Below are 10,954 nucleotides of genomic sequence, written 5' to 3' on the forward strand. Positions count from 1 at the left end.
GAGATGCTAAGTACTTTGTTCAAAGTCTCATAAGATTTTCCAGCTCTATCTGACTTCAAAAGTCTTATTCTTTCCACTGAAGTGCGTGTTATAAAGTCTCTTTCTCCGTTAGGAATAAAGAAAGATAACTTCGGCCAGCCAGTTACAATACAGAGCTGCCCAAGATGACATGTGTAAAGTGCTTATCTCAGCACCCAGCATGGGAAAGGCGCTCAGTAAATCCCGTTTGTTGTAGTCATGGTTAAAGACATGTATTTGTGCTCTGAATCATGTGTGCAGTGTCCACATTTTGGCCTCTCTCCACTGTAGCCTGGGTGCTGGCACCTCCACCCAGGGTACTCCTGCATGTGGACCGTACTTGTACAGCTTTGTCACCGTGAAAACTATCCCCCTGTCTCAACATCCTCTCCCAGCCCGATGCATACACTGCGGAGAATGGATTAGGGCCAGGGAAGATATATGTAGTTTGGGAAGGAAGCAGTAGGAAGAAATAACAGAGAGACAGACAAATAAAGAGAAAAATCAGAGACAGAGAGAGAAGACAGACGCAGAAATGCAGTGATGTCAAGGAGTCAGTGGTCAGAGGCCTCCATCCCTTGTTGATCTCTATGTGGAGGAAGAGTGCTGGAGAATTTAGAGACCCAGCGTGGAACTGTTTTCTGCCCTGACTTGCTTTTGGAGCCTAAGCACATTGTTGATCCCCTCTAGGCCTTATCTTCCCCTGTCTGTTATGTTTTTTAAGTCCCTTTCATTCCTTTCTTTCTTTCTTCTTCTTTTTTTTTTTTTTTTTTTAAGACAGTGTCTCTGTTGCCCTGGGAAAAGTGCCATGGTGTCATCATAGCTCACAACAACCTCAAACTCCTGGGCTCAAGCAATCCTCCTGCCTCAGCCTCCCCATAGCTGGGACTACATGCACCCACCACAACAACCAGCTAGTTTCTCTAGTTTTAGTAGAGATGGGTCTCACTATTGCTTAAGCTGGTCTTCAACTCATGAGCTCAAGCAATCCACCCACCTTTGCCTGCCAGAATGCTAGGATTACAGATGTGAGCCACCACACCCAGCCAGGCCCCTTTCCTTTCTAATAATCTCCATTTATGATTCCTTGATTAACTCTTCCCCAATCAGAAGACACTTCCACACATAGGTAAAGTACACAGTTTATTCAGAAAAAAAAAAAAAGTACAATATGCACTACATATTAGTTGGCTCACATCACAGACATGGGAGAAACAGATTCACAATAAATTAGTGGGGAGCTGACCCTTTCCCTTCAGGATGGCCCACCAGACCTTTCCACAGACATATTTTATTATTATAAATACCACAGTAGACTATTTGGCTCTTTTCAGGTGGTATCAGATAGCCTGAGACCAGCCAGTAGGACTTTCAGGTACAGGGTGAGATCTGCCCAAACCCAGAAACTCCCCAGCCTCAGAGGAAAGAATCCCACATCAACAGGGAGATTTCTCAGTCAGATATACATGGTGGCCTTCCCCAGCCCCCTTCAAAGTAGGTTGTCTCCCACTGAAAACCGCACAGGGTGAGTCCATCCCTGGATTTTGGACAGGTTTCATGTCATCAAGCAGCAGAAATTTCTTGATGATTCTTGCCAATCCAGGCCAGAAAGACGTTGAGCTCTCCCAGGGACTTCACAGCGGCAGCGTGAACCTCCAGCTGCAAGCAGTGAAACCACAGTAAGAACTTGTCTTTCTAAACCAGCTTCTCAATCTGTGGGTCACGACCCACAGGAACTGTATTAAAGGGCCACAGCATTAGGAAGGTTGAGAACCACGGTTCTAAACTGTGTGATAGTTTTCAATTCACTTTCTCCATATTCTGGTCCCCACAAGGTTTTCTTTTTAGTCATTAAATATATTTGCATAGCCCATAAACTCAAAATTCTTTTCCTAAAAGGCTACCAGTTTTTTCCCCCACAAACAAGCAGTTAAATCATGTCAGCTCCTTATAAATGAAATCAAAAATCCTTCATTCTTCCCCCTCTGTTTCTGTTCTCCCTGTTTTGGCAGGTTGTTTTGTTTTGTTTTGTTTTTTGCAGTTTTTGGCCAGGGCCAGGTTTGAACCCTCCACCTCCTGTATATGGGGCCAGCGCCCTACTCCTTTGAGCCACAGGCACCACCCCTGTTCTCCCTGTTTTTCATAGGAAAAATCTGCCCTCCTGGCCAGTTCTTCTGCTTATTTTCTTTTCCACACTGGCTCACACTAATATTTCTGCCTTAATCCTTATGGGGCTGTACACTGGGTAGGGAGAGTATGTGTTCCCCATTGGACATGTTAAAGCACTAAAGCTGCAAAGGGTAAATTTCTATCTCAAAGTCACACAGCCAATTAGTAACAGAGCTAGGCCTGGAACCCAAGTCTCCTGACTTATTTCACCTCCTTTTTCAGCAGATGTAAAGGAGGTGGTAAGATCTAAAACTTGTCCTATAGAGCCAGCCAGCATGTGATCAAATCCTACCTCCACCACCTGGTTGCAGCATGAACTTAAGTTATCTAACCTTGCTATGCCTCAGTTTCTGCCTTTATCCAATGCAGATAATGACTCAGAGCATTGTTGTAAAGGACAAATGTGTTAATACTTGTAGCGCCCTTAGAACAGAACCTGGCTCATAGTAAGAACCACGTGGACTCTTAGCTCTTTCTATAATATTATCCTACAGAGCCTCTCTACAAAGAAGCAGAGCTCTGCAGAGACTCCTTACCACCTCGCTGTTCAAAGGGTTGGTGTCATTTGAGAGTGTGATCTAAATGCAGAAACTCAGGCCTCACCCTGGTCCTACTGAAGCAGAATGTGCGTTTTAACAAGATCTTCAAAGGATGCACATGAGAAGCATGGCTTCCCCACCCACTTCTACACTCGAGGCATATTCCACATCCACACCTACAGGAGAAGCCTGTGCAGTCTTCACCATGCAGAATACTGATGGCAGGTACTGCCACAAGGACACTACACAGGTAAGATGTTTCATGTACCCTCATTTTGTGTAGTATGTGCTTTCTCCCAACTAGAATAGAGGTCAGGCCTGATACATGAGGCTATTAGAAAACAGTGGAGAGATGATGGAGAAGGGGAGCCCAGCCAGTTAGTAAATGAGGTAGGACCAATACACTCTTTGCAGACGCATAGAATTGGGAAGGCCCATAATTACTACTTGTGGAGTGAATGGATGCATTTGAGTGGAGAGGAGGCTGGAGGCGTGACACTCTCTTATTCAGGCTTCTCCCTCTCATCTGCCTTCCCCTTCCTCCACCTAGGCTGTTAGGCCAATTAGCTAGATATGAGTAGAGTGGATGACAGATAGGGTTAGGCTAGTTTGGATTGTTTGGGGTCAGGCTAAACTAGGATAACATGGGAATGAAGCTGATTAAGACCTTGCAGGTGGGTTGTTAACAAGACCTTGTGGGTGGGTTTTTAACAAGACCTTGCAGGTGGGTTGTTTTGAGTAGAGTTCATTAAGACCCTGCAAGGCTTCCAAGAAATAGTTGATATTCCTTAAAGCTGTGTAAAAAAGACCCCAAACTGAGCTTTCCATGGAGCCTGCTATCATTAGGATGGGGTGCAGCTTATTATGCAAGTTGTTAATAAACTTTGTTTTTCTTGCTAAAATGTTACTTGCTCTTTTCAATTATTTTGGTGACTACCTCAAGCCCCCATACCTCTCTAACAAGAGCTTACCTGATCATAGTTGTCGTGAACACTTCTGGTTGCATTGGTGGCTTCCTGCCTGCAGTGACACCGCCTCTGCTCCTGCTGTGATAAAGTAGAGGCAGCTCCTGTCAGAGGACATTTCTACCCTGGCACCCTCTGACCATCACCTCCCTGCATGAGAAGTGACATTTCTCCTTGTTTTCACAGTGACAGTCGGGTGAGTAAACTCAAGTGAGAGCAGCCAGGGGAGAATAGGGCCTGTCTGTAGAGTTACCTGCATTTGGCCATGGCTATTGCTTCTTCTGGTTTTACAGCCCACCAGACTCTCAGCACCAGGAGAGCAAGCACTTTGTCTAGTCTACCTGTCACCACCCTGTGAATGCAGCACCCCTTAAGGTAGGCACTCTCTATATATTTGTTGGGCTGATTGACTAAATAACTGGTTGAATGAATTCATGTGATTCCACTGTTGTAGTAATGTAAGTGGGACAGGGATTTTACCCCTTCTAACAGTTTTAGAATCTGAAGTATAGAGAGCTAAGGTTATTTTCCATGAGATCAAGCAGTAAACCACAAGCAGGAATAGGGTTAGAATCCAATTTTTCTCCTGGTCTAAGTTTATGTTGGTTTGTCAGTTTTGTTTCTGATATTTGACTTTAATAGATCACAATGAATCTATAGTTGACACTTAGGGGTAAGTTACACCAAGGAACACCCGGAGGTTAACTGATATGGAAAGCCCAAAGGGCCAGAAACAAAGACGCTAGGAGTTGTTTATGGTAAGACTGGAGCCCTTGGCATGCCTCTCTCACTTAAGGAATACTTTGCCACAAGTTGGCACCCCAGGAGGATTGTCCATGAGGAAACACATCTGCTGAGCTGTCAGCAGGCAGGAAGCCCTGGGGAAGCAGTGACCACTGGGAGAGGTTCTCAACAGTTTTCCTTGTGGATATGGATGACAGGAGAGAATTTCCTTTGACTCCGGGAACCATATCAGAAGGCCGGCTGGAGCCAGCACCTCTTGGGCTCTCCCTGGGGCAGACAGGGAACAAATGCTTGGAATTCGGATGTGGTGACTCACACAGCGCTGCAGGGTTTTCTGCATGTAGAGGAAAGAGTTGGCAATGCTGCTGATTTTTCTCAAGATATGGGGGTTCAGCTCCCGATGATCCTTGAACACCCTGTCCATGTAGAAAGCCAGGAGGTTCTTGGTCACACAGCACACATCTGAGGGCTACAGACATGAGTTAGAGAAACTCCCAGAAGCCCTCTTCTCATATAATCTTAGAGACCAAAGCAATCTATTTGAGTACAAGATGGCAAGAAGTAACAGTATCAAAAGTTATGTTTTAAAATTTCATGATGGTCTCAGAGCATTCATCTCCTTACTCACATCAAAGCTATTTAGGACAAACATGACAAGGAGAGATTCCCATTTACCCTTCGTTTTGTATGTCCAGGAGATACAGTAACAAAAGATGGGGCCTAGAACCCAGCCATTGACTAGATCCTCTCTGCAGCATCCCTAACGTATCATCACTAACTTCCTCCTGCCCAAATCCTTCTAGGGGAATCAGCTGCCTCCTTTTTAAGAGGACTGATGGCTGAGCAGCTTTCTTAAAAAGTCCTTCCTGTCATTACAGAGGCTGAAGGCGAGCCACTCTATAATGTCTCATCCAGTGACACTGAAGGGTTATCACATGCCAGGCATCATGCTGGACACACACTCCTTCAACTATATAATGTTGTGTTCATTCTGGCCACCCTGCTCCGGGCAGCTCAGCTTGGCTTCTTTCCAGTCTGTCCCTTCTAAACCATGGGGATCATTCGAAAGGGGCTAAGATTTGCAAGAAAGGACACAGACAGCTCAGAAATGGGCACATCTGAGGTCCACAGAGTGCAGGTGTCTCCCAGAAAGGGGCCTGAAACTCCTAGGAGGCGCGGCCTAGAGAAACTGGCTGGATAAAATTCTCTTCTACCAGTTGGCACCTCACCCACCACCCCCAAAGCCACTGAATTACTCTGCAGAAGATTAACTGCTCAGTCTAAGCGGGAGGGGGGCACATCCATCTTTCTCAGCCTTGAAAAAGCAAAGCCTCCCCAGCCCCAGGGGTGGCCCTTCCTAGATGGCAAACTCTACGTCCCTCTCTTCCTCCACTCCTGCTGGGTCCCTTAACCCAAAGAGCAAAAAGCTACACACTGCTGTGTTATCCAAGATTGTGGTACAGAAAAACAAACACAGAAAAAAGGGAAGGCAAGAGTGGACAGGAGGGAGGAAGGAAAGAAAGAGAGCAGAAGGGATGGAGGGAAGGGGAAGGGAACGTGACACAGTCCTGTATCCCGATTGGCTCTTTTCCTTATTCCGCACCAGCTATTTCTTGACCTTGAGAGGAGAAAGAATATGGAGACAGAAACACAAGCTTGAGGTCTATTCCCAGCTCAGCCACTAACTAGTCATTCTCCCTCCTGAGATCTCATTTAAAAATGGTGCTTTGGGAATAGTCTTTTTGGCCCCTTACAGCTATGATACCCTATGAGCCTATAATCCAGTGGCTGGAATATTATTCAGTAAGTGGCGATGTCTATGCACCACGAATGAATCAGTGCCTAGAAGAATTGCAAAGGCACCTGTGTCTCTCACATGTGCAGAGAAACCTGAGGAAAAAGTCATTCGTTGCAGGTGAACCTGGATCTTTCTAGAATTGCTTCCAAGCACTGGAGGAGCTCAGTTTTAAAGGTACCTTTCTGGCCCCTTTTGTAAAATGCATTATCTCCTGGTAAGCCAACCATTCTGTAACACACTCCTACCACCTCCTGTCTGGATGGTGATCTTCTCACTGGCTTTCCTGTCTCATGTTGTCCACTGAGAACACCATCAGACTATCTTTCTAAAGCATTTTGTGATCATAGAACTCTGGGCTCAAAAGCCTTCAGTGACTATTGCCTCTATTTCAAGGCACAGGCTCAACCTGCCTTCAGGGGACTTCATAAGATGACGCCAGGGTATTTGGATGACAGCACTTCATCCCCCACCACTTGCCTGCACATCTTGCCTGTCACTAACCTCACTGGGCCCAGGGCATGTTCCCATCTTCACTGATCTTACAGTATTCTCTTATGCCCTCCAAATCCCTTCCCCCGTTTATCTACTAATCTGCCACCTCCTTGGCTTTGAAGTCTGTTCATTTTCTAAGCTCTCCCCAGGAGACCTTCCAAAATTACCTGCAAGTCACAGAAATCCTGTCCCCTCTGAGCGCCTGGCACTCTCAATCCCTCTCCAGGGAAATGACTGGCTTTACTCCCTCCCCAGGGATTCCAAGGCCCTGGGATGCTAGTGTGCCCTGACTCATCAGTTGAAACATGAGAAGCCTGGTGCATTTAGAGGACTCTGGGGATTAGGAAAGAGAAAGGGATAAGGTTGGGATTTCCTTCTCAGCCTGGAGCCCAAATGAAAATATAGGAAAGAGCCAACAAAGGCCAATACCTTGATGCTCTGCAGCATCTCGGATGCAGACAGGATAGTGACATTCTGGAAGGTGTCCTTAGCTTGCTATGGAGGGAAACATAAGAACAGACACAAGTGATGAGTACTCCAAGTTCTCTTGAGACAGCAAAGATAACAAGAAGGAACTCCATTTTTAAGCAAAGAGGTAAGAGGAGGCACGCCCTCTCGTCCACACTTTTACCCCAACCCATACTCACAATGGCTCTTTTGATTTCTTGGAAACTCTCTTCTAAATGGTGCAAGTCCATGGAAATCAGACACTTCCTGAGACCGCGGGAACACACTGAGCTCAAGATGAGCGCTGTGGCCAGGAGCCAGAGGGAAGCACCCTGTACCTTCATGTCCTGCAGACAGGGGTAGAATCAGCTGCCCAGCCAAGCAGGGAGGGCAATAAAAGAAAAGACCCCTGGTTGACTCTCCCTGCAGACCTCGCCGGGCAAGCAGACAGCATCCGAGGGAACAAGACTCAGACTGTGCAGTTTCAGGGACCTGTGTCTCCTCCTTTGGTTTTTTCCTTCAGTCAACTAGATGTGAGTCCTCCTGCGTCCCCACCCCAGGCCCCCACCTCCAGTCCCAGAGGGCAGGATACAGAACTCTCTCACGTCCAGGGGGCAGAGTTGTGTATAGATCTCCCTTCTATGACTCAACACGGCCCACTTTGTCAACAGGGGTGAAAAGCATTTTTTTAATAAATTAAATAGGAAAAACAAGTTTGTTAATATGCCTCAGGAATTAGGCAACAGATCTGAAAAACCATTAGAGCATATTTGGTTTTTTATGTTTATCCTCGAAATAGACAGAACCTTTTTATTATAAACCCCCAATGTGTATCTGCTTAAAATCATTTGTTTGAGGCCAGCTATGCAGATTTCGCCTCCTGGAGAAGATACGAGAGGCGTGGGACATCGCCTGTAACTATTAATAATTAGCCTTGGGAAGGAGCTGGGGAAGGCACCCACGGCAGAGGCCGAGTTGGCAGCTTCCCATCTGTCAGCCCCGGAGTCAGGGGGCATGAGGGACACGTTTGCAGCGAGCTCTTTGCTGGGCAGGACCAGTTCCTAGGACGACTGCCACTTCTCATTCTCTCACCCGTCTAGCTTCTGTCTTTCTCTCCACCTTTTCATTTAACCACTTTACGTGGTGCCATGTAATCCACACAGAGAAAAGTGCAGAAAATGTAATGGCAAAGCTTATTGAGTTCCCTCTCTCTCACTCACTTTCCCCCACACTTGCACAAGCGTCATGAACAGAGCTTCACCTTAGTGGTAAGTCATAAGACCACACAGGTGAATAGGCCAGCCCTCTGCTCTGGGTCCTCTGCGGTCTCTCAGTCCCGGCTGTGGGTGCTGGGCTGAGCACCTGTGTGTGACAGTGGCGCAGAGAAGGGCACCCAACATCGGAAGGCAGTGAGTGGAGCAGACTACTCCAACCCCCCACGATGGTTCTCACTGCGGTAACTATTAAGATCACACAAGCGTGCACCACAACTGCTCCCACTTCCCACCTCCACTCCCCATGCCTTCCTCGGGCTTCCCAGCATCTTCTCTAAAAAGCCAAGTAACAGCAAATCCTGTTTAGAAAATCCTTTTTGCCTTGTCTCTACCTAAGCAGCATCATTTCTGGGAAGGAAATGTTGAGACCTCATGGTGGCAGGCAGTATGCTAAGGAGCTGGATGTCTCTTTTTTCAAACTCTTCCCTTCTGGCAAAACAAGGAAAATAGGCCCCATTGTCAGGATGGTTTGTGGACAGTCTCCTAAAGTTCTGTGCTCTCAAAAGGCTACCAGGGTGCTTCTAGAAAGCCAAGCCACTAGGAAGAGAGTGAGGTTTTTCTTCTGACAAGGTAACTCCCAGAAGCAGTGGGACGTTGCCTGCTCAGCCCGTGCGGGGAGCAGCCCACATTTTGTAGAAGAGGAGGAGGGTGCCTCCCTTAGCTGGGTGAAGCTATTCCAGACATCCTGGCAAATTCAGATATTAGTAGCAGGTCACTGTTATCATACATGCCAAGCGCACTGATAATTTTGCATTATCCTGTTTAATGCTCACAGCCACCCTGTGAAATAGGTTTTGTTTGAACCCCTATTTCCCAAGGAAGAAACTGAGACTTAGAGCCAGGATTTGCGGGAAGGCAGGCCTGCACTGCCACCCCCAGCCAGCTCTTCTGACAGTCACCTTCCCACTCCCAACACTGTTCCCTCTGGCATCTCAGCTGGAGATCCCAGTAGGTCCCTCTACACCAGACAGACAGGAACCCATTTCTGATTGGGTCCCACTGAACCAGTGGTGCTCCTTATATTTAAAAAGATATTTAATGCTGCAAAGAATCAAAAAAAGGTAACACACTATAAAGTGCCCAGCATAGTTCCAAAACAAAAAAGCAATACTAAACACATTTGATTCCTTCCCCTTCCTTTCCTCCCTTTCTTCCTTCCTTCCAACTCTTTATCTCTTCTTACTGAAAATGAAATACTAGAAGGTTCACCCCCTATGGAAAGTATCACTGCACAGTCTACAAAATGCACCTGAGGCATCAGAGTCGTGCCCAGTGCTAACAAGTCACCTCCCTGCAGCTGCAAAGGAGGAAGGTTAGGATGGTGATGGATGCAGCCTCTGACGAAGGGCAGCCTGAGTCTCACCTCAGCTCTCCTGGGTGTCTGTCTGCTCTCCCAGATCTCTCTCGGTGCTCTTTGCCACTTAGAAAGGGCTGGTCATTTTTATGCAGGTGGATAAGAGGAAATGCTATTAAGGTTTACTGGGTGTGTCTGCCTTTGGGAGATTGTTTTCCCCTTGTTTTCTTAGCATCTTATTTCCTTAATTGTTTTCTTTTCTTTCCTCTTTAAAATATAGCTGATTAATCATTATTATGAAATGATTCTTCCTTCTGGGCCTTGACATGCAGTTTCTAGGAAAAATGAACTTCCTATCACCATGCAAATGAGAATGTCTTGCAACTCTGTGTCCATATGGAAAACTCCAAGTTAGGTCACTTTGGTAGGAGCTGAGAGCATGCTACCAACGGTACCCTGCAGGCAAACTCAGGGACGCTCTCCATTCAGCCACACCCTGAGCGACTCTGCAGGTGCCTCTGGCTCCAGCACCATCATCTCGGGATCCTCAGACAGCTTTGAGCACCTACAATGTGCCAGGCACTGGCTAAATGTTTTACCTATGTTATTTTGTTTAACTTCTTGGACACTGTTTTTTCCCTTCATGAATGCAAGGATATCTTTGCACATTATTTTTTTCCCCTCCATCTTGTCCCCAGAGGATCCTTTCATTCTTGATTAACACAAAGAGAGAGAATGAGACTGGGAAGTGGAGACTGGGAATAAGGGCAGCCACTGGCAGACCCAGAGTCCTTGTTCCCGGGCTGGGAAACCCTCTATCTAAATTACTTTTTGACAAATACTCTCCACCATGAAGCTCTTCAAGGATCAGGGTTTGGGGCAATGGAAAGACAGGATGCCAGCAATTTTCTCCCTGTTAAATAAAATGAAAGGGAGGCCATTGCTTCAGACTAAGCTCTTGCACTGAGCCCAACAGACCAAACCAAAATGGAGTTACTCATCCTGAAGTTTCACACCACCGGGTTGAAACTAAGTTGTTTATCCAACTTTCCGAGAAATCAGGAGAGAGACAGCTAATAGGCAAATCTCCATGCAAGTCAGTTTTAGCCAGGATGATAAGGAAGTCCCCTCTGCTTTAACCTTTACAAGGAAAGTATTAATAACTTTGAAATCATCAATCCATCTTTTGTTGTATGTCTGCTTTCATCAGTTCT

General features: G+C 46.4%; 1 protein-coding gene across 1 annotated transcript; it reads right to left on the reverse strand.

Moving 5' to 3' along the window:
• Positions 1-1,175: 1,175 nt before the first annotated feature.
• Positions 1,176-9,835, reverse strand: IL19 (interleukin 19). The gene is made up of 6 exons (XM_053607506.1): positions 9,810-9,835; positions 7,373-7,519; positions 7,155-7,220; positions 4,752-4,904; positions 3,698-3,772; positions 1,176-1,677 (listed from the first exon to the last, which is right to left on the reverse strand). The coding sequence occupies exons 2-6, from the start codon at positions 7,514-7,516 to the stop codon at positions 1,582-1,584; spliced, it is 534 nt and encodes a 177-aa protein (XP_053463481.1). The 5' UTR covers positions 7,517-7,519; positions 9,810-9,835; the 3' UTR covers positions 1,176-1,581.
• Positions 9,836-10,954: the final 1,119 nt, after the last annotated feature.

This window comes from Nycticebus coucang, chromosome 10, assembly GCF_027406575.1.
Source record: "Nycticebus coucang isolate mNycCou1 chromosome 10, mNycCou1.pri, whole genome shotgun sequence".
In the NCBI taxonomy this organism is placed as follows: domain Eukaryota; kingdom Metazoa; phylum Chordata; class Mammalia; order Primates; family Lorisidae; genus Nycticebus; species Nycticebus coucang.

Coding starts and splice junctions, on each gene's coding strand:
- IL19 (XM_053607506.1), bottom strand. CDS start 7,516: ATGAAGGTACAGGGTGCTTCCCTCTGGCTCCTGGCCACAGCGCTCATC. Junction 7,221..7,372: donor AAGAAATCAAAAGAGCCATT/GTGAGTATGGGT, acceptor TTCCCTCCATAG/CAAGCTAAGGACACCTTCCA. Junction 1,678..3,697: donor TTCACGACAACTATGATCAG/GTAAGCTCTTGT, acceptor CACTGCTTGCAG/CTGGAGGTTCACGCTGCCGC.